This window comes from Vicugna pacos, chromosome 28, assembly GCF_048564905.1.
Source record: "Vicugna pacos chromosome 28, VicPac4, whole genome shotgun sequence".
Lineage (NCBI taxonomy): Eukaryota > Metazoa > Chordata > Mammalia > Artiodactyla > Camelidae > Vicugna > Vicugna pacos.
The window spans coordinates 11,543,613-11,567,931 of record NC_133014.1 but is presented as its reverse complement, the minus strand read 5'-3'; the positions used below and the strand labels follow the sequence as shown (position 1 = coordinate 11,567,931).

The 24,319-nt window shown below is 42.8% G+C and overlaps 1 protein-coding gene across 1 annotated transcript; it reads right to left on the bottom strand.

The window, feature by feature from the left end:
- Positions 1 to 170: 170 nt before the first annotated feature.
- LOC102529021 (immunoglobulin kappa light chain-like) lies at positions 171 to 22,200 on the bottom strand. The gene is made up of 4 exons (XM_072951498.1): positions 22,152 to 22,200; positions 18,551 to 18,838; positions 4,016 to 4,057; positions 171 to 693 (listed from the first exon to the last, which is right to left on the bottom strand). The coding sequence occupies exons 1-4, from the start codon at positions 22,198 to 22,200 to the stop codon at positions 371 to 373; spliced, it is 702 nt and encodes a 233-aa protein (XP_072807599.1). The 3' UTR covers positions 171 to 370.
- Between the last annotated feature and the right edge of the window lie 2,119 nt (positions 22,201 to 24,319).

The following is a 24,319-nucleotide window of genomic DNA, read 5'->3' as shown; positions in this document are numbered from 1 at the left end:
GGTTCCTTGTAGAGGACAGCAGGGCAGGGGAGAACGGAGGAGGAGGATTTTTATAACTGATGGTGTACTTTTTAGCAACTCAGGGTTTGGTTCCTTAGAAGATGAACTAGGTAATTAGAAAAACAATGTATAAGAACCTGAAATGAGGAAGGAGAGAGAAATCACAGGTGCAAAGATTCACTTTATTTATTCACCCCCTCCAACATTAGCATGATTAAAGCCAAAGAGGGGAGGGGGAGGGGCGGGGAGAGGGGCTGGTGGATTGTCACAGGGGAGGGTCTCCAGTGGGGAAAGGGCCCGAGGAGGCCCGAGGGAGGGAGCGGGCGGGGGCTGGGGCAGAGCCCGGTGCCGGAGCCCGCGGGGCTCTCGCTTAGCAGTGTCTCCGGTCGAAGCTCCTGACCTCGGCGGAGGACAGGGTCTTGTGGGTGACCTCGCAGGCGTAGAGGTTGTGCTGGTGGTACTCCGAGCTGGACAGCGTCAGGTAGCTGCTGAGGCTGTAGGTGCTGTCCTTGCTGTCCTGGTCTGAGATGCTCGTCTGGACGCCGCTGCTCTGGCTCACCCCGTCCACTTTCCACTTGACGCTGATGTCTTTGGGGTAGAAGTTATTCACCATGCACACGATGGTGGCACTTTCGGTCTCTAACTGTTCTTTAGCCGGTGGGAAGATGGAGGTGGATGGCTTGGCATCAGCCCCTGAGGAAGGAAGCAGGGAGAATGGTGATTAAGTGACAGGGAGGTTCGCCCCTGGGGTGCGGGGTTCGTGGCCCATCCCGGAGCCCGCGCCGGGCGGACGCACAGAGAGCAGCTCGCTTGTTCTATAGGATTGAGGGAGCAACTAGGAAGCGTATTTCTAATCGCCAGGATTTTGAGTTCTTCCCTCTCCCCTGCCCCTTAGGAAAGTTCTAGATGGTTTTATTGGAACTCTTTGCAGCCATTCTGAGGCCTCTTTGTGTGCTTTTCTGAGCTCACCTTTCTTTCCTTCATCTATGGTCCCTGCCTCTGCAATAAACACAGTGCTTCAGGCAAAGAAACAAAGAGCATTTCATCGGGCGCCCTCAGAGTTGAGAAGCAAGAGCAGGTCCTGCACAGATCATTTCCTCCGCGCCTCTCCTAGGACTGTGCAGTGACGGCAGGCTGCCTTTCCCTTCCTGGCCGTCCTTTGGCTGTGTCGGGGCAGGACTCAGCCTGCAGAATGAGCCCCAAGCCCTGAGTCTGTGCCGGGGTCGGGGTCCGCGCCTTCGCCCTCTGTGACCAGGCCAGCAATTCTCCCACGGCTCACAAAGGGAGACCTGGGCCCTGGCATGATGACTGTCACCCAATGGGGAAATATTCAGCCAGACCAGGAGGGGTCAACTGTAATTAGGCCACCTGCCTGAGAGGAACTGACTAGTGTCACTTGTGACTTTGAGCAGCTGCCAGATGGCCTTCTGGAAATCCCCTTTGTGGGACTTCAGAGCCTCAGTTGGGAGAGCAAGGGTTAAGTAACAAGTCTCTTTTGCTGGGAGAAGTCAGCAGACAGCAAGCAGGTTTTTTATAAAGCTATACACATTTATAGAGCCATAAACCTCCATGTTAACCAAGCAGTTCAACATAAGCTACTGAATTTTTAATGTTTCCATATTTTCTTCTCTTTTACCCTTCATTACTATTTTTTTTTTCAAAGAGTGTTATAAAATAGCCTTGGCAGCAAAATAATGTGAATTCTAGAGACAAACGAGGGGAAATAATCAAGCAAGATAACTTCTATTTGGGTCATTCCTTGATAGCTTTAAATTTTCTATCCTGCATTAAAATATTAAACAATGAACATACTGCATATAGAAATTCTTGCTGGACATTAGTTTTTAATATGGTTTAACATTCATTAAAGAGTTTTAAAAGGCCCTAACTGTTTTAGAATAGTTAAAAATACTGAAATAGTTTAAATAGTTTGAAAAGAGTTTTAAAATGGCCCTAAAACAGTTCTGTTAGGCTGTTGCAAACCCAAAATAATCTTTTTTAAGCATCACGTTTGAAATTAGCTGGAATAAACACCAATGGCAATAACAAATCACTCAACTATTTCAGAGGGTGTGCGTTTAAAATACCCAGATTAAAAGTTTCCTATCACAGGATGAAGGATTGCAAAATATATTTACATTAGGTTTTATTAATGGCATTTAAATATGTTTAGATATTTTGTACACCTGAAATATAATTCTACTGAAGCCATTACATTTCTGAAAATTAAAAACATGTTACAAATTTATCTTTTTTTTTCCTATCAGCTACTATACCTTAATGGTATTTACTCTGAACTTAGCAAAAATTAATTGACCACAACCTGAGTAACCAGGTTGCTGGCCTTCAATTAGATTTTTGCTGATGAGGATTTCGCCCTGAAAGAGTTTATATATACATATATTTCTATATATATTTCTTTCTATACACATACATGCCTTTTGGATTGAGCTTTTAGTACTTAAATAACATTTGATGAGAGGATATCAAAATTATTACATATCACTGAAAAAAAATAGCTTTAAGTTCTTACAGTCCCCTAATGGAAATTTTTATTAAGAGGATATGATAATATGAATTTTATTTATGCAATCTCTTATAAAAATCAGGCTTTTCTGTTTTCCCCATGGTAGCTCCTGTCCATTTCTATTTCCCTTCTGTTAGCGACATTATCTGAATCACTGTGGCAGGAAGGCGGCCACAGTGCAGTTGAACGGGCGATCGCGGGGCTGCCGCGGCCTTTAGCGGCCAAGGGCGCGACCCCCCGGAGCCCTGGGGCCTGGCGGCCAAGGTCGTTCGATCACGAAAAAGACCGCGGTGAGGTCTACATACCCCGCTAGCCGAGCCGCGGCCTCTGGCGGTATAAAAACACCGCCAAGTAACAACCAGCAAGTAAAAGAACATGCTCATTCAAATATTTCCTATTTTTCTACAAGCCTGTGGCCATTTAAAAATTCAATTATTTTATTTTCTTTCATTTAAACGAATTTCTTCAAAACTGAGATTTTGGGGGGCAACCATCTTTTCTCTGTTACAATAAGATCATTTCAAGCTCAGTCTAATAATAGAAATTGGATTAAAAAAAGAGATCTCTGTCAAGATCATTCCTAGTTTAGACTCAAATAGAAATTAGATTTTTAAAAAAGGAGCTATCTGTCAAGAATCTGTGTAGAATTTCTGAATAGTGACAATTGATCACATTTTAGACTAAAAATGACATTGCTGCTGATTTTCAATTAAGCGGCATCTTTTACACAAAAGCTATACTTTCCCAACTTCTAACTGTTATTTTTTAGTGCATCCTACTGATTTTTATTGTTATCTTATAAAATAATAACAGAAGAGAGAAAACAGACCAAGAAATACATCTGTCTTCTTTTCTGTACTATACTTACAAGCAAAACTCAATGAACTATTTGGCCAAGCTCAGTAAAAATTAATTCACTTTTGATCTTTAGAGCTGCAAGGATTCCTTTTTCATTTACACTAATTATTTTTCCCTTTGAATCATTCAATTTGGATGACATTAATCTTTTTGTCTGCAAATCCATTTTTGGAGCTGAGTTTAACTTTTTAAGCTGATAATAAATCTGAAATGCTTCATTCATCCATCTCCACAAAACTCATACTTAAGCCTCTAAAAGCCAACGCTGGCATTTAGACCCAAATTTCAGAAGGTGGTAGAAAAAAATTACTTACGTTTAATCTCCAGACGTGTCCCTTTGCCAAAGGTGATCCACAGTATTAACTTAACTACTTGCCTCTCAGCAGAAACCTCTTTTTGCTGCTTACCTCATTAGATTGTCAGATACAGAGAAAATCTGGCAGTTTAGATGCCACGTCAACTAACTAGCTCTTTGCTCCTCCTTGAGACAAACGGATGTTCTGTCCCTTACTCATCTGATTTTCAGACGAGTCCCATTCTCTCCAGAATCGACCTTAACTCATATCACAAACATAAAAACCCTCAAATTTCACAACTCTATAAGAAAAAGGAGTAGAAAAGTGTACTTACGTTTGAGTTCCACCTTGGTCCCCTGGCCGAACGTAACCCACAGTGAGGGCTCTAATACACCCCCCTCAACAAAAACCCTCCTCGCGAAGCCAATTACATAAGAAAGGCTAAGTCGGAGAAAAATCTGGCTATTTCTTTTTCTCTCCACACCTTATGCTCCTCGCAAACTCAACAATTTCTTTGCTCAGCTTAAAAACTGGCTCTTTTCTGGTTTTCTGCCATGTACTTTTGGGTCACCGGGCATGGCTTATTTAACCAAAATGACATAAACTTGCACACATGATACAATAGGACAAAAAACTTCACAAATTATTGCATGAAGATGTACTTATGTTTGATCTCCTGTTTGGTCCCTGAGCCGAAATTGAACCACAGTGATTCACCCTTAACTCCCATGCCTACAAAAGTCTGCCTTGAATGGGAAGCAAGCCATCTCCCCCAATTTAGTTATTTTAATCTGGAAATCTTAAAAATTAGTCATCAGCTAGCCTTCCATGGAACAATTTTTCCCTCCTTAGCACCTGATCTGGGAATGGAATTTGCTTTATCCCTGACACCTAATTAATGAAAACGTGCAAAAAAGAGCAAAAAGCAAGCCAAGTAGACAGAAACAGCAAAGAATCAGCTGAAAAAAGTACTCACGTTTGATTTCCAGCTTGGTCCCACTGCCGAAACTATATACACTACAGTTCCTCTTAACCTCCCTCCTGTACAAAAACCGGTTCCCTTCCTGACCATCGATCAAAGCTCTGTTCAGAACATAGGTTTTGCTCCCCAGGCAATTTCTGAAAAACTATCACTCTGACCAGTTATTCTCACCCAACGCCTGGCTCCTGTTCGTCACAGAAAATGTGCTACCAGCTCTCCAGTTGGGCTACGGACTTAGCTCTAACTTTGCCCTGGAGGATGTCAGTCCGGGTTCAAAGAGTCAGCTTGTGGATCACATCAGAGACACAGGGACCATGAGACACAGGCAACAGAGCAAGGAAAGTTTGGATTTTACTCACGTTTGATTTCCAGCTTGGTTCCCTGGCCGAACGTCCTCCACACTGGTGGCTCTCTGTTGACTGGCTGTGCAAAAACTCGTCTCACCCAAGGGGAACAGAGCCTCGGGTCAGCTACTGAAGCTTAACTCCCTTTTCAAGCAGGTGTGGAAGCCCTGGGCCTTCTCTGACAATGTTTGTCTTCTTAGGCAAAATCTAAAATCCTAAAAGATGATTTATTTATGCCTATGGTCTGATGGTAACCCCCACTTTTTTTTTTCAGGCAATCTACCACATCTGGACTGCTGCTTTCTATTTACTTAGTTTTTGGAAAGTAGGTTGAATGTAAATTACACAGAAAGACAAGCACATGGAAAAACTTTTGCAAATTAGCATGATAATGACCCTGAACCTCATTCGGTGTCATTAGAGGAAACCTTAGCTTCTCTGAGTTAGTAATCAGTAAAGAACGTTTCCTATTTGAGCTTCGTTTTGTCACAATGTTGTTTCACACAAAGATAGACTAAATGTGTACCCAAGCAAGGCCCATGTCTGACTTTGAAATCTATTTCGGAATGAAGCTATCACTGACGTGTGAAACAAAACCAAAGACCAACAGAGAAGAAAAGCAGACTTGACTTGGCTGGTTGTCTGTGGTCACAGGACAGGTACCCCCCAGGGGTACCCACCGTGTCTCATTGAACTGAACCAGGTGCATGAAGTTTTTGGAGCTGCCAGGGAATCGCGGCGTGCCTTGATGTTTCCATAGTAACCCCATCAAGGACATTGAAGACCTCATTCTGCTGTGAGTCCAGCTTCATTTATTGAAGTTCTGTCTGCCTCTTAACCTTCCATCCTCACCTCAGCATCCGTTGTTCTTTACAGTCCTTCACCTTTTACAAAACTCTCCATCTGCTTGGAAACACCTTTGCTCACCTGGATTAACTTGTGAACAACTAATTGTTTTTCAGGACTCAACTCAAGAGAGACCTTTTTGTGGATCGTCCCCCAGCAAGTGACATTGTGTTGAGTACAGAGGCAGGTCACTGGGCCTAGAACACCTCATTGCTCTTCTCTGCTGTAAGATTCTTGCTACCCTCCTGGACTGTAAGCTGTTAGATGTTTCATTGTCTTATATTTGGAAGACCCAGGCCAGTATCTTATCTTGGCAAATGCTCAGCAAACATTTGCAGGAAAAAAGAAAAAAAAAAGCCCCAACAGCAAATAATTGAAAATCAATAATAGATCGGAGCTGATAAAGGGCGGATGCTGACTGCTGTGATAGTGAGGTTTACAAGAGAAACTGTGATTATAATTCTGAACATTAGAGTTGGCCTGGAGAGCTTTGCTAGTTGCTTCGAATAGCAAAGTCAGCAGTGGATCTCACCCGAAGATGAGGAAAGGGAGACATCAATTTGGAGGTAGAGAGAAGAGGGTGGAAATTAAGTGTGCAAAACAGTTGCCCGAGGACACAGTCAACATGAATATTCAAGAGGATAGAAAGTGGCTTTCTCTGCAGAGATGCAAGCAACAGCAATTGTAATAGTTGAAATTTATTGAGCATTTACAAAGGGCCAGACATTGTACATGGATCACCATTGAATTATCCCCCCAAATCTAGTAACTGGAAGCTAATATTATCCTTTATTTTGTAGATGGGAACCTTGAGTGCGGAGAGGTTAAGTCACTTGCTCATGGCGGAGAGTGGTAGGGCTGGGATTTGAACTCAGGGCTCAAGCACTTAATCGCACCGTTCTGTAGACTAGACTCTGGGAGTGAAGTCCCCCAGGGGAAGCAGTACACATGGTAGGAAGCACCAGGGTGGGGGGAGAAAAAGGAAACTCCTTAGACTGTCCTAGGGTTGGAAATGAGTAGAAAAGTAGGCTCAAATGTATATACAAGACTGCTCATTAAAGTGTCGCTTAAAAGGTCAAAAAATAGAAAAATAACTGAAATCTTCATCATAAACTAATTATCATAGACAGAGCTTTGCAATGGAGCACAAGGCAGCCAATAAGAAGGTGGAGTGGGTTTCTCTATAGTCACATGGAAGGTGATTGTAAAGATACAGGCTGAGTGGCATATATTGTATGATGTTGTGAATCCATTTTAATTGAATATATACGGATGTAAATACAGGCTAATGGTTGAAGGAAATACGACAAACTGTGCTCAGCGGTTATCTCCTGAAGACAATTACAGAGGCGTGTTGTTGTGGAAGAAAGAGGAAAGATGACTTGTTCCCTTCCTACTGTTCTGTATATTGTAGCTTAGATCTTTCAGGTTATGTGAATACATTGATTTTGTGGTTTTCAGAAACAATAAGGCTGTACCAATTTTGATTAAAAATAAACACGGTATTGCCTACTAGAATTCTCAATATTCATGAGCAATGTATAAATACAATTTTAAATGATATATACATATGCTTACGTTTTCTTTGGTGTGACCGTACAAAGGATGTATGCTCCTAAGTGAGTACACTGGACATTGGAGAGCGCAAGTAAATGACTATTTTAAAGCAGTATTTGCTACTGCTTTAAATAAAAGATGATTATCAGAAGATCACACACAGTAGGATCATAAGGGATGGTTGCTGTGATGTTTGCTGTAACATAACACGGTCACAAAGCGGTGGTTGAGACATCCTTTGCCCTCAGATACAATGAACAACATACATATTAGGATCTCTGCACTCAAGGTTCCTCATCTACAAGCTCATCACTGAAGCAGCTTCCCATGTGGCCTCTGGCAAAGTTAGATTCTTTGAATAAATTCTAAACTGCTTGTGGGGGAGAGAGAGAGAGAAAGAGATAGGAGGAGAGAGAGTGGGAGAGAGAGAGAGACAAAGTGCACATCTATAAGTCACCCAGAAAGCGATTGATAAGCAATCTTATCAATGTTCCTTAGGTCTAACGTTTCAAGAAGCATCATTTTTGCTTTTTATTTGACATAATTAATCAGCCTATTTGAGAGGTCAGCCTCCCACCATTAACATACAGTAAATCACCCAGTGTGTCAAGGATGCCATGGCCCAATGTGGCTCTTGGCAAGGTTTGAAGAATAGGGATCTCCCTACTTGGATCCCGAACATCTGTGTATTCTCATCCATCCTGAAGTCTGTGGCTCAGTACTTTTTCCAGCTCATCAGTCACAGTGGAGTCCAAGGCAGGTGATTCTTTTGATTTCAGCTTGATTCCCCCATTAGGATCATTTCATCCATCATTTGTCCTTGACTTAAGCTGAAATCCCACAAGGGGAAGAGGAAATTCTGGAGTCTACACTCCTGATCAATTGCTGGTCTTCGGGCCTAGTGCCACAACAGGACATCTGTCCTGATCCCGAGGGGCAAGGCTGGTCCCACTGGCCTGGAAGGATGGAGATGGAGAGGGTCACTTGAGAACTCTCACTGCTTCCTTGCTGCTTTGAAGCTGTGTCTGTCTGCACTCATCTCTCAAAAAGAGGTACTGGGAGAAGCCAACTCCTTTGGCCGACCATGTGCAAATATGAGGGCCATAAACATGACCCAAGATTCTGGTCCCGTTCTGGAAAATGTAGACACTCATCTTGTTGCCAAGAAGACATTAAGGCTGCAGGTACTTTTGACTTTCTAGAGTGGATGGCTTATGAACCCTTGGAGAGCCTCGGCCAACGAGATTTGCATGTTGAGTGTTGTGGTTTCCAGCTGGTTTTACACAAGCGATGAGCCCTTTGAGCTCTGCCTTGGAGTTCCCCAGCCCCCCTGTATATCTGCTTGGCACCCAGCCCTGTGTCCTCTCTCATCCTACTGCAGAGAAGCCCCTCGTGGACAACGACTGCGATCGGACTGGCCCTGCCTGCAGACGTGGAGTCCATGAATTCAGACTTGGTTCGCCACACTTTTTGCCTCTCTTGTCAAAATCCTCTGGTCCTTTATGGACACTCTCCTCTGCTTCCTGCTGGCTCAGGGCCCAGCACTGAGGGCCCCTTCCCACACCTCCGACCACCGGTACACACTCCCATCCCGCCCCCCGCCCCGGTCTTGCTCATCTTGGGTAAGGGACCTGGGCTCTGGTTCTTTCCTGCCCGCTGCCCGACACTGTCTCACACCCTCAATAGGGGGATCCTGACCCCATCTCGGAAGGATTTCAATCTCTCTGCTTTCTAGTTCCACCAGCTCTTCTGTTCAGCTCTGAGAATAGTGCTGCTGTGAACGCTGGGGGGCAGGTGTCTTTTTGGATTATAGTTATCTCCAGATATATGTCCAGGAGTGGGATTGCTGGATCTTATGATAAGTCTATTTTTAGTTTTTTAAGGAATCGCCATACTGTCCTCCATAGTGGCCGCACCAATTTACATTCCTACCAACAGTGTAGAAGGGTTCCCTTTTCCCCACACCCTCTCCAGCATTTATTATTTGTAGACTTTTGATGATGGCCATTCTGACTGGTGCGAGGTGATCCCTCATTGTAGTTTTGATTTGCATTTCTCTAATAATTAGTGACACTGAGCATCCTTTCGTGTGCCTGTTGGCCATCTGGAGGTCTTCTTTGGAGAAATGTCTATTTAGAACTTCTGCCTAGTTTTTGATTGGGTTGTGTTTTTTAAATAATTTTTTTTATATTAAGCTGTATGACCTGTTTGTATATTTTGGAAATTAACCCCTTGTTGGTCGCATCACTGGCAAATATTTTCTCTCATTCTGTAGGTTGTCTTTTCATTTTGTTCATGGTTTTCTTTGCTAAGCAAAAGCTTTTAAGTTTAAGTAGGTCCCATTTGTTTATTTTTGCTTTTCATTAGGAGAGAGATAGAAAAAAATTGCTGCAATTTATGTCAAAGAAAATTCTGCCTATGTTTTCCTCCAGGAGTTTTATGGTATCAGGTCTTACATTTAGGTCTTTAATCCATTTCGAGTTTGTTTTTGTATATAGTGTTATGCAATGAGCTGCCCTGTCTTCATTCCCTCTGTCTCTCCAGGAGGGGGCGCCACTAACACTCACCCGTCCAGTCACAGGTCACCAGCAATAGGTCCACAATCACTGTATAAAGCAGCAATGAGAGAAACAAGTTCGTAAGCTCCTGATTCATTTGGCCCCCAAGAACATCTCTGGGGTCTCTGTCACGTCTGTGGGAGGTGGTCTGGGACACATTTCGTCTTCACAGTCAGAGCTGGGGAGGCAGGAGATGCTCAAATTCACTGTCATTAGCAGAGCATAAAAACCTCTCCTGGGACTCTGGTCCCAAACAACATGTTTCCCTTCCCACTGTGGGGAGGGGTTTGGGCTGCTCAAGGTCCGAGGCTTCCTACTCCGTTGCCCTTTCTGCACCAGCTTTCACTGCAGGATGCTCTCCTGTGACAATGACATCTCAGCACCAGTCTCATCACCTTTACAGCAGCCCATTCACGAGAAGGGATTACTCAGTGATGTTCATAAGACTGTCCTTCATTTAGCTTCTCTTCTCTTTTCTTGCAAGAACGACAAGGAAGAAAAATTGCAAAAAGGAGGCACCGTCCCATGGAGTCCTTTTAAAGGCTTTCAAAGATGTGTGAGGTCACTGCAAAAGGAGGTGGACAATCTGACTTCTACAGCAGCTGAAAGGCCTCAGAGGCGGCCCTGGAGATGCCTCTCCAGTTCTATGTCTGACAACTGGAAAGAATTTAGGTTCCAAGATGGTTAAGATATCTCTGTATTTTCTGTTTGTGCAGGGTGAGCACCCTTACGATTCTGTGTCGTTTGACTGGAGCAGATCTTTTCTCACCCCCCCGGGCTCTACCATGAAGAGTTAACTTGTACCCAGTCTCACTGCATAGACCTCGACTCATTCATGAGTGTGGAAAGTGGCTTGCACGGTTATTGGCATGTAGTCACTTGTCTTCTTTCTTAAGTATCGTCATACTTTACACTTTCCACCCCTACCAGTTTCTTGGGATTCAGGGCAAACTGACACAACTGCGAGCTGGGTGGATGGATTCTGACTGCGGGAGAGCAGTGCATGCAGTACTTGTTGCTTGTCTCATGCTGCTGCAGTTGTGGGCTGCCCGGCAGGACTGAAAGAAAGAACTTAAAAATGGTATCCCTTACTCCAGGGAGAGGATAGTGTCTCCCTCCTGCTGGCTGCCACCCTGTTGCTGGGAATGACTTTCTGATCCGGAAAGAGGCTGTTAATTGATTAGACTGAGGAAGGCAGAGCAAAGGGATGGAAACCATTTGATCTGACATTAAGTCGTGGACTTGACCAACCTTGAAACCCACATTTTCTCTAATCTTCTGTTAAGCATATGACAGAATTCCCTGGGAAACTTTGTGTTTGCTTCTCAATGATTCGATAACCTGAATGGGGCTGTGGACTGTGGGTAAACCGGCGTCCTTGCTATTTTTGGATGATTGCAGATGGTCTCACTGACATCAGCCAAAGTGGGCGTTTTCATGCCATATTCCATCTCAGAAATCAGGAGCAGCATCTCCTCTCAGAGGCAAACAGCTGCACGCTGAGACTCGTCACCTTCCCTTTCATCTCGCACAGCTTTCAACAAGCGAGTGTAGCCGCGTCTGATGTAGGTACCATGGGAAAGGGAGGGATTGGCACAGAAGAGCCTCTCTGCCCAGCTGGCCTGGGGTTTGTGTTCAGGACTGTGACCCTGAAGGGGAACTGGAGATGGTTTTACAGGGCAGGAAAGTACGAGAAGGCAGCCTCTCCACAGTTAATGAAAGTACAGACAGTGTCAGGACATCTAGGCTGGGACTGTTGGGTCGGACGTCTGTCTGTGCAACTGTCATATTACGTACATCTTAGTATGTTTTCATCTTCTCCCTCCCAAATGGCCCCTGTGCCAATGACCTTAAATACGGAAGCTTCCCTGGGTAATCCTTCCCTGTGACCAGCATCAGACAGATCCCTCAATGTGATGCTTTCAGCCTAACTTCTCATGTTCCTTCCCAAGTGAGGAAATAGTCAATGTTTTCCTCAGGCTAGTGGTAAATTTGTAACAAATTGATAGACAAATAATATGAGAAATAGAAACCTAAAAATGCTTGAATTAGAAAAAAAAAATTGGAAAGATCTCAAATGAATGACCTGAACTTCTACAGGAAGAACCTTGAAAAAGAAACGCAAACAAAATCCAAGGATGTAGAATGAAGGGATGTTTTTTAAATTTAATTTTTAATAAAAATTTAAGTGGAAATCCATAAACTGTGTAGTATAGCTCCTGAAGGCCCAGGCTCCTTCAAAACCAGCAGGAGGTCAAGCGCTGGATGTTCTGAGGTCCCAATGAGCCAATAGTTGAGTGTCCTTTGGTTTCAGAGAGAACAGTTTATTTCGCGCTGCCTCACATGTAGATTCTCTTCTCTGGATGGGACTAGTGTCTACCTTTCATGGAAATATCCCTGAGGATTATCTACATTCCAGATCACACACTGGGGCTCTAGCTTCTCCAGTGCTTTGGGGGTTCCTAGGTGTTTGAGGAGACCTCGAACAACCAGCAAGGTCGCAGGTGAGGAGCTCCCAGGGAACAAGGGGCTGGGATTCTCCGATGGACATCATGTGCATACACAGCTTAGAGAAGCGCTGAGAACCTCCCTTCTTCTTATACCCGTTTAAAATTATGCAAGTAAGTGGAAGAAGCACGTGGACTTATAAGCTGGGACCTCCTCACCTACACCCTCTTGATTTGCATCTCTCTTCCGCTGAGACCATAAAACTCCCAGAGTTGTTTTCAAGTAGGGTTCTTATAAGAAGAGGTGTGTTTAGCTTGTGACAGCCTAGACCAACATCATGGATTTTCAGGCTCACATTCTCAGCTTCCTGCTGCTCAGGATCACAGGTAAGAGACAGAGTGTAGAACTCAGGACCCCGTTTCGCATGGGAGTTTGAGCCTATGATAAATTTTGCTTTATTTTAGGTTGGAATCTTAGAGTAACTCCGCACGTTGCATGGTATGAAGACATTCTTGCACCCCGATTTTTGCTAACTTCTGTTTCTTTTCATCTCTCCTATGTGACAGTGGTATCCAGGGCAGAAATTGTGCTGACCCAGTCTCCGGCCTCCAAGGCTGTTTCCCAAGGGGAGAGAGTCACCATCACCTGCAGTGCCAGCTCAAGTGTAAGCACCTGCTACTTAACACTGGTACCAACAGAAGCCCAGAGCCCCTCCCAGGCTCCTTATTTTTAGCACATCCAGCCTGGCTTTTGGGGTCCCATCCCGCTTCAGTGGCAGTGGATCTGGGACCTCTTACTCTCTCACCATCAGCAGCGTGGAGGCTGAAGATGCTGCAGACTATTACTGTCAGCAGTCGAGCGGCTCCCCACCCACAATGCTGCAGACAGGAACAAAAACTTCCCGCAGCAACTCAGGGACCAGCTGCTTCCCCCAGAGGCTGTGTGGAGGGTCGTGGGCTCTGCTTTCTGGCGGGGAGACGGCAGAGCGCCCTCTGGTGGACTGTGGACTCTAGGGGTCATCAGAGGCAAGGATTAAACCAAGTTCCGGGCAGAAATAAATTCTCAGTGGGCGTCAGCTGGTGGCAGCCTGTGCAATTTAGGAAAAGATGTAGGTGTGATGCAGTTCCTTGAAATTAAGCATGAAATCTTTAATAATATTTAGGTGGATTATGTCTTACGGTTTGAGTTCAAAAATGGGATCAGGAGGGCAGGACTAGTAGTTGAACGTGCCCCCCCCCCAAATGAAAGGAATATGATTAGATGTAGCCACCACACTGGTCCTGGATCCTCTGGGCCATTTGATGGAAATGAGACGTTAACCTGTGTGAAAGTCCGCTGAATGAAACCCCCCCCTCCTCCTCTATTATGAACACTAAGATTGAATTTATTTGTTTTTATTTGAAATTAACAAAATGAACATTATTTGAAATTAACGTTAGGACTGAATGATTGAAAATATTTTTTGAATACTTGATCAAATCTGAATCCTTGTAGAAGGTGATTTAACCAAAAAGAAAACTATGGAGATGTTATAAATTTCTTACAGACGTCTATCTGCTCTGTTGTTCCTACTTCCTCTCCAGAGGTGATAAAACCCACTGATCACAAGCGAGGACATCAATTATCTATGGCCCACTGTTTCAGAATAATCAAGGCCTGATAGTCCCCAGCAACGCTACGCAGATGGCCAGAATTCAGGTGCGCTCTCTGAACATCGTTCACTACTTTTGTGTATGAGGTTCATGGGCTTAGGGGAAAGCTTCTATAAAGCATGAGATTTAAACAGTCCCTGTGCATTATTGTAAGTCACAGAGGCATACGTGATACTTTAGTGGACCTAGAAACAAGGGCAGTAAGAATGCAGGGGTGGAAACGGAAAAAAGAAAAGTGCAAGTAACAATTATAACCTGTATTGCTCCATTACTGGGCTAGTAAAAAACAGCCAGCATTTCAGAAAAATCAAAGCCCTGGTTTGTAGCGTTAACCAATTTCTGTTCTACTTCATTAGATTTTTGATGTACCTCTTTCACTTCCTGATAGAATGAGCTATGAAACCATTAGGGGTATAGAAGACTTAAACAAAAGCAGCCAGAAAACTTGACTAATTGCTCAAAAACAGTAAACCACAAAGTGGAAGAGTATGCATTCTGTTCAGGAGCATATGGGACATTCACCAGGATAAACCGCATTCTGAACCATAAAACCAGCCTAAGTAGACTTAAAGGTGTGGCGATCCTACAGAGAATGTTTCCTGAACACAAAAATTCTTAAATTAGAAGCAGTTACAATAAATCATGCAGAATATGAAAAATATTTTTAAAAAACCCTTCTATGTAACATAAATAATGTCATAATGCAAAAGTTAATATTAGGTAATACACAAAGAATAACTGAACGACAAGGAAAACACAGCTTATCAGAATTTGTGGTATGCATTTAAAACAATACTTAGCAGGAAATTTATAGCTTTCAATGTTTTAAAAAGAAGAAAAGCGTAAAATCAACGATCTAAATTGTTACCTTAAGAATCTAATTAAAATATACATGTTAAACCCAAACTAGGTAGAAAGAAGAAAATAACTAAACATAAGCACAAAAATTAATGTTATGAAAAACAGACAAATAATAAAATAAGCAAATAAAATCAAGTTATTTAAAGAAATCAATAAATCTGATAAAATTCTATTTAGACTAACCAAGAAATAAGCAAAAATATTAATTACCAAGAAAAAGACAAAAAGTGGGCATCTTTAGAGATATGACTGATCTTATGACCATACAGTGTACAACTTAAATAAAATAGATAAGTCCTTTTCAAAACAGAAATTAGCAAAATCAACACAATAAATTCATTTAAATCATCCTAAGTCCATGAAAAATGCTGAATTTGGGATTAAAAACTTTTCCATGAGGAGCTCCAGGGACGGAAAACTTCTCTGGTGACTTCTGTTGATCTGAAACAGATTGCCAGATATTTCTCCAGCAAAGGTAGCAGAGAATTGCAATTTGGGCTCTGCAACCATGAAGACGTATGTAAGACTCCACCCTGCATGAGAAGGAGAATCCTTTCACAGGGAGGAAGAGGAGGTTGGGTGGGTTAGAACAAACAGAGTCTATGGCTTTTCTTTTTTCTTTCTTTTTTTTTTTAATTGAGTTATAGTCAGTTTACAGCGTTGTGTCAATTTTCAGTGTAGAGCACGATTTTTCAGTTACACATGAACATACATACATTCATTGTCACATTCTTTTTCGCTGTGAGCTACCATAAGATCTTGTATATATTTCCCTGTGCTGTACAGTATAATCTTGTTTATCTGTTCTACATATGCCTGTCAGTATCTACAAATTTCTAACTCCCAGTCTGTCCCCTCCCACCCTCCTCCCCTCTGGCAACCACAAGTTTGTATTCTGTGTCTATAAGTCTGTTTCTGTTTTGTATTTATGTTCTTTTTTTTTTTTTTTTAGATTCAACATAAAAGCGATCTCATATGGTATTTTTCTTTCTTTTTCTAAGAGTCCATGGCTTTTCTTTGACTGAGAAAGTTCTATTATCACCCGATATGAGAGCTCCCCCTTCTGGTCCTCCAGCCCTTTTTGATTGAGGTTTCTGTTTGTTAATTTTTTTTTTTTTACACATCTTTAACCATTTTAGAAAGAGATAATAATTCCAATCCTGTCCTTCCAGAAAATAGGGGAGGGTGGGACAGTTCCAAAATAATTTCACAGGGAGAGAACTACCTTCATATCACACCAGACAAGGCCACATAAGAAGAGAGAGCTGTCTACACACAAAATCTGTAATAAATAGGCAAAAAAAAAAGCAAGCCTTAGCAAAACATTAGCTAATGGAATCCAACAATTAATGAAAAAGGGTTCTACGGGATGCCACGTGGATATATCTCAAGAATTCAGTTATGTCATCAGGTTAATTGAGGAAATAGCTTGCAGACTATTTGTATAGATGAATCTATATTAAAAAAACACTAACCAAGGTTCCCATGCATTCCTTTAGGGTAGAAATGGACTTTTGTGTCACCTGTGTATATGTCTGTAATGGGGCAGCACAGAGGAGGGGAACTTCATGTCGTATGTTCTGGTCAGAATTTTCACTAACACCTGCTAGTTTCATCTTACATAGGAAGACTCAATAAAGGTTCATAAACATTAATAGTTTTATTTAGAGCTAAGTACTGAATAATCCACACACTGACTACCTTATATATATACACACACCGTCTTTGAGATTAATCGTCCAATTTACTGGTCTTATTGGTGTCTGTTCCAGAAAAAGGGAGAGATATTACTTCAGTTTTAATTTTTTGGAGGAGGGGGGAGGTAGTTAGGTTTATTTATTTATTAATTATCATTTTTTTAATGGAGTCACTGGGGATTGAACCCAGGACCTCGTGCATGCTAAGCACACGCTCCACCACTGAGCTCCACCCTCCCCCTGGGAGATGTTACTTTAGGCAAGGATGATGCTTGAGTTGGTTCTAAAAACTGACAAACACCAATGTTTCTATTCACCTCCTAAGGGTAGAAAGTCGTAGTTATATCACCTTTATGTTGTGCTGACTACGTTATGTCCTCAGAAGAGGGTGAAGAAATCGCAGTAGAAGAGAGCTGTCGGAGTGAATGAGGCTCTGTACCTAAGCTTCTTGGTCTGCTCTTTAGGAAGCGGAAAATCTCTGAAATGGCATATTCCAAAGATGTCTGCCCTTATGCTCAAAGTTTTGATCATCGCTCAATCCACCCTGACCTCCAGGGCTCTTGCCAGGTTCAGTGGCAGTGGATTTGGGAAAGAATTTGCTTCCATTCTGGTGCATATTATTTCTAGGTGTGATGTCCCTTGCTAGCCTTCACCACACAAAATCCATAAGGAAGATGACCGTGTTTGCAATTCAGTTGTCTCTTTCCTTAATAGTGTTGTTGCAGCCGACGCTCCCCTTGTCTGGCGATTATTAAGTACTAACCTGACGGCTCAGTAGAAGTTGCACAGTCTGGTATGATTTCAGCCAGACCTTGAAGTTGACCTGGGAGCCACAAGTTTTACAAGCATACACTAACCTCCTCCCACTGGTGGCTGCCGTGGAACAGGAGCACGAAAGCTGCCACAGGCCGAGAATGACGAGGTAAAATGTGGATGTTAGGTTGGTTCCATGGTTGCTTTTCCTTCAGATCCAAGCAAGGTGCCTTTAAACAACAAATGCTTGATGACAGAGCATTGCCTCAACGTCTGAAGGCGAAGGTACACAGCGTCTCTCGGGTATTCACCATACAAGGTGATCTCTTTGACCTTTACGCAGGCTCACACTTTGGAAAAGTACCTGGGATTTCAGGTGAAATTTGAGCAGTGGGACAAGGGAGAGAAGCCCCGAAGTCACCAGATATTAGCAGATGCCAAGGATATAGGGGATAGCCTTTTAATCTTAGGGTGATGGAACTGAAATGTTTCGAAAAAAACAAAGATCTTAAAAAATACCAATTAAGTGACAGCCTAGAGGTCGCTGTTTCAAGAGCAAGCAAGGGGAAAGAGTGGAAGGACAAATTTTGGGAATCTAAGGAGAGACTGTGGATTCAGGGCTCTGCGCCCAGGGTAAGCTGAGTTCCTGTATCGACCACTTGCTTTCCCCTGTATCACTGGAAATACTGAAGAGGAGCTGGTGAAAACGAAGTCAGTAGAGAAGAGTCTAAATGAGCGTGTGGATGCGTGTGAACATGCTTGGGGGGGAGGGAAGCTCGCTTTTCCTGCTGTAATTTGGAACCTAAGCTGGATCCATCTTCGCCTTTGCTTTTTCTTGGAGGTGGAAATGATAGCTGTGACAAAGGCTAGGGACATGGCCATTTGAACTTATCTCTGCCTCAGAGTGAGACCATTGAAACAGCGGAGAATGTGATCAAAGGCCATTATAGTCTCGACTGTATTAAGTATGTCAGACATAGCATTGGAGGCGGCAGAAAATAAAGAAACACATAGGAGAAGGAAATAGGTATGCATGTGCTTGAAGAAACCTTATAAATCCCAGTGGGTCACCTCGTTCCACAGACTGAACATTTTCAGGAGCAGCTGAGGTCACCCGACTCGGGGCATTTGGAGGTTTTTGTAACTGGGTATATCACTGTGAGAGGTATATTATCATCTTGTTGACAGAAATAGTATGCAGCATCTTCAGATTTCATGTTATCAATTGTCAGGGTAAAGTCTGTTCCGTACCCACTGCCACTGAACCGGGATGGAAGCCCAGAGATGACAGTAGAATCATATTTAGTAATAAGCCTGGGAGCTTGTCCTGGTTTCTGTTGATACCACATTATGTCATCATCAGTGTCTTGGCTGACTTTGCAGGTGAGCGTGACTTTGTCTCCTGGAGTCGCTGACGCTAATGCTGGAGATTGGGTGGGGACTGTTTCTGCCCTGTTATCTGTTTAGGGAGGAAAACAGAAAAGATAAACCAGCTTGTTTGGAGAGAATGACAAAAATCAATGTCTTATACAAATGTAATTTTTTTTTTTAGCCAAGATTCAGAGGTCTTATGTGCCATGAGAAGAGGAAATATTTCTCTTACCAGAAATGCAGAGGAGCAGCAGGCTGAGGAGGTGAGCCTGGGAGCCCATTGTCTTGGCCCGAGCTTCATGTGTGGTCAGTATCCTTATCGGCTGCACAACATACATTATATGGCTTCAGAGATATTGAAGGGCTTATGTAGGCGGGAGAGACATGCAAATTATGTGGTAGTGGGATGGGGAGGCAGCGTTTACATGGCAGAGGGAAACTTCATGCATGAGCTGCACATGGTGCAATCACAGCTTTGCTTCCTCTCAGTAGGGCTGTGAATAAAATCTGAACTCCTGGGCGAGTGTCATTATCTTTCCTTTCCTTTGCTTTTCCGCCACCAGACTTTTTGTTATTCTGCAGGACTCAGTGTCCCATCTTCTGCCATTCTGGTGCTAAATAAACGGGGTTGGAAGATCCCACGGCAATAGTCCTAATAGGAGCAGCGATGGCGTCTCTTTGGGTTGCACACTCAGGACCACATTCCAATACTTCGCTCACGGCTGAATACAGGATCCAGAGAAGAGTCTCTTTAACACTGTTTCCAACTGCACACTTGGTTCCACGATTACTTTTCCAATATGTGCACACCTATTAGTTATACCAAACCATAATTCATTTTTTTTGGTGGGGGGGTTGGAGGTAATTAGGTTTATTTAATTATTTTTTTAATGGAGGTACTGGGGATTGAACCCAGGGCCTCGTGCATGCTAAGTGTGCTCTCTACCACTTGCGCTATTCTTCCTCCTCCACAAACCATAATTTCTTACGCTAGGTGTTTTTGTTTTTACATTAAAAAACTTTTATTTTCTTTTGACTCTGGTGAATTAATGTCTACTCAATGATACTGGGGAGAACCTGAAATAATTTTCTTTGTACACCATAAACCTACCTTTAAGAAAAATTACATGCATCCTTTGAAAATGGAAACTTGGGAATTATAGCTAAATAGGAAAGTAAAAAGCTGAAGGGAAATTGGACCGCTACTGTCAGTTTGAAAGGAAAGTAAGATAACTGCCTTTCTTTTCCTTGATGGAATTCCGCTTACCTGATTTCATTCACTAAGAAAGAAATGGCAGTAATGGAGCTGGGGTATTCCTTGCCAATGAAACTGAAGCTTCTGTTTTGCATCCCTGGTCATACGACCTTTGATAACGAAAGCTGCTTTTGGTAACTAGAGGTAGGGCCACTGGGCAGAGGCATTACAGAGTGAAGAGAGGACTTATGCGGGGTGGAAACAGCCTGCAAGTACTTCTCAGCTGCAAACACTTGTTCCTTTTTATAAAAAAGAAAGGGTGACCTGGAGGGCAGAACTCAAAGCTAAGCCAACATCCATGGTGAATTATTCCCAGCAGTTGAGACCTAATCAAGCATCTTCCAACATCTGCCTGGCTGGGTTACATGATTGCTGTGGACCGGAGAGTCCTTCGTGCCACCCACATCCTCTCTTTTTTGAACAGGGACGATTACGGGTTTATCATATGCCTGCCTTGCCATTGTATGTTAAGCATGTGTAGGAAGGTATCTTGTGTTTTTATCCACGTATCTACAAATTGAAAAGAACTGTATTTGAGGATCTGTGCTTTGGAACTACAACCAAGGAGCCTCGTCTGCACCTCGATCTGATCTAGAAGATGAGATTCTGGACTTGGAGCTGATGCTGTAATGGCATGAGACTTTTGGAGGTCTTTGGAATGGTTGAGTGTATTCTGTGTATGAAACAATATAAACCACTGGGGGCCAGATGTCAGAGTCGCATTAGCTGCAGGTGAAATTCTCACTAGCTTCATAATATGTATTTGGGGAAAGATTTTCCAGTATTATTTTAGTAGCATACCAGTTTACTCTTTTATAACATACAGAATGGTGACAAAAGATTACATTGATTTAAATTTAATTTTAATTTTAATCAATAAACAAAATTAAATTTAAATTTAAATACCACCAAGTACCTCCTTTTGATCATGCAATAATTTATCTGGCTGTGACATGAACTTTGAAGTAACCTCATACTCTTTGTTCTGGGCATTAAATAGTATGATTTTATTTTTTATTCGTCTGTGAATCTCAGTTATGCTTCGTAGACATTTCCCACATTTTATTTATTGTTTTATTACACAAAAACATAACAATGGACAGATCAGAAGCTTGCTTATTGCTTACAGATATGAAAAAGTTAAGGAGACCCTATAAACAATTTTAGGCCCAAAATATAAAAATCTACAGGGAAAAGAGAGTAACGTACATGCACGCATGTGCAAAATTTGCCAAAAATAGACATACGAAAAATTGAAAATGGAAAATGTCCTATGTCTATTAAAGAAACTGGGCCTACAGCTAACAGAGGATGGAAACATAATAATGAAAGTCAATAGAGGTAAAAATGCATAGTAATTTCATAATCCATACTATGCAGACTGAGAAGTGTTGGTCGATTTTAAATAAGCAGCTTTTATCAGACATGGTATCTGGCAGATACTGGGCAAAGTTAGAGAACTTACGCTGCTGGGAAGATGTGGCTGTTTTCCTTTCCCTAGTTCACATTTGCCTGAGCAAATTGCCCTGAGTTCCTTTAGGGACGTATTGGAGCAAGTGTTCTCCACACACCCATGGCAAACTTTCAGGGGCTCCTTTCTCAAGGGGACAGGTCCTCACCCTCAAACAGCGATGCTGGCACTATGACCTCTCCGATGGAATGCTCTGTAAATATCAACTATGTCCATTTGGCCTACTGTTCAGAACTTCAAGATTTCCAAATCGAGGTAGATGTGCTAAAACTGAGCAACCACCCAGCAGCTGCTTATGAAGGAAACAGACGGCACCATCAAAAACCCTCAAAGGTTAGTGGAGGTTTTTGTTTCATGTTGAATCACCGCAGAATGCTGATAGCAGCGATAATCTGCCAAAATCTTCAGGCTCCAGGCTGCTGATGGGCAGAGTAAAGTCTGTTCCAGACCTACTGCCACTGAACCGGGCTGGGACACTGGTGGCCCTGATGGATAGGAAATAAAATAGAAAAGTCATTCAGATCATCTAGATCATATCTGTTGTCTTCCCAGCAGCGCTAGGATCGGCGATCTACTTTGAGCTTTAATTATCGTGCTTGCTGAGCAAACGCGCAGGACCCAACGGCATGGGCAAAGTTCTTGCGGACGTGCAGAACCAGCCCGTGCTCCTCTCACCTGGGAGCCAGAGTATCAGGAGGCAGAGAAGCTGAGCTGGGGCTTCCATGATCCACTCGGAGGCAGATCTGAGGCAGATCATCCTCACAGCACTGACTCAAGCATAGATATGTGCTCTGGACAGCAGGGTGGGCTGGGAGACGCAGGCAAAGCAGCTGGGGTCGGGGAGCTGGGCTTCTAGCTGCAGAGAACACATGCCTCCTCTTCTCTACACTTGAGCACCCATCCCCAGGCGGTAATGTCAGAAAAGCCTGTTGACTCCATCTGAGGGGTGAATTTTTCTCCTTTGGTCACAGAATTTCCTTCCTGTGTCCTCCCACTTCATTATTCCCCTAGATTCAGAGATACGGTGTTTGCTATAAGCCTGTTGGAAACAAAATTAGATATCCATGGTTCTGTTTTCCTCTTTCTACCAGTAAGTTGCCTAGCTGTCTCCCTTGATGCATGATTGAATCACGGATTGGAGGAGTTTATCAGAACTTTATCTTTCAGATACACCTTTCATTTGCTTGCTTAGTGATATTTCCCGAGGGCACTTCCCAAGAAGTCACCTTATTCTTTGTTCGAATTAGCAAAGAATAACACCAAGTTAGGCCAAACAACATGGTTGGGAAGATGACCACAGCTGCATAGATGAGCAGGACCCTGGCTCTGACCCCCACGGTACTGATGCCACATCATGAAGACAGACAATGGCACTGTTCATGCAGGCAGAGAACTCTTCTTTGGGTGAGTCTGTATTCTCTACCCCACACCATTCTGCCCAAAGCATCCATCTAACCCAGACTCAGGTCCTTCTCTCCTTAACAATGTAGGAAACCTATGTTCACACCCCTGACCTACACGGAGTCCAACCTGGATATCCTTGCATTCCTCTGAATTGTGCACATGGGGTAGTGAGTGCCTGTTCCGGGAATGTTGCCTTGTATAGACTGAGCAGCTCTTTAGGTTACATTCTCTAGTTCTGATTCTTATTTCCTATAAATCTGCTCCTTTCCCTAAAGAAGTTAAATTCTATGGCTTTCCCAAACTTTCTCTACATTTCAAGGGAACAGCTGTATTAATGCCACACAGAGATCTACATGAATCTTCATCGTTCAGAAATCATAGCTGGATCCAGCAAGATGCTCTCCACCCAATGGTCCAGACATTCTCATGGCAGAATAGAAAACACAGGGCATGTCACGTGGACTAAAAGTATTGCTTCATAGATTGGACATCCTGAAGTCAGGGAACCTGATTCCTCTTGCTCTGTTCCTTCTCAAGAGTGCTTTGACTATTAAGGGTCTTTTGTGTTTCCATACAAATTTAAAAATTTTTTGTTCCAGTTCTGTGAAAAATGCCATTGGTAATTTGATAGGGATTGTGTTCACTCTGTAAATTGTCTTGGGCAGTACAGTCATTTTAACAGTATTGATCTTCCAATCCTAGAACACGGTGTATCTTTCCATCTGTTCATATGTCTTCAATTTCTTTCATCAGTGCCTTGTAGTTTTCTTTTTCACCGTGACCTACTACAAGATACTGAATATATTTCCCTGTGCTGTACAGTATAAACTTGTTTGTGTATTATATATGTATATACCAGTCAGTATCTGCAAATCTCGAACTCCCTGTTTATTCCTTCCCACCCCACTGCCTACGTGCTTCTTGATCATACGTGATGTCCATTCCTCACATTCCATCAGATATCTGAGATTCCCTCCCTGTGGTTAAGCTTAGGAAATGAGCATCCTTTGACAGGTCACTGCAGATCATTGCAGTCAAGTAAACGGCTTCTCTGAGAGGCTAGTCTGCTGTACATTGGCTTGCAATCGGCATTTCTAAAAGCAGCTGACCAGATAGCTTTTGAAAGCTTTGAAAAGGTAACATAGATGCTTTAGTGGAAAAAACACACACATGAACTCTGTCATCCACAATCGAAGAGCTGAGCTAGGATTATAGGAGGAAAAGATAAAGAGCTTCAGGGAGTAGTCACTGTAAATTCAAGGGGTGTAAAGGCTAAACGCTCCCTTCTGCCCTTTAGCTCAGGAAAACTTCATTTCCCAAGGAAAAATGGAGAAGTGTAAAGCAAAAGAAAGTGACAGTCACTAAAAATAGAGCATCTTTTACCATGTTTAATAAAACTGTTAAAACTGGGTACATTTGATTTTTCTATACAGTGCCAG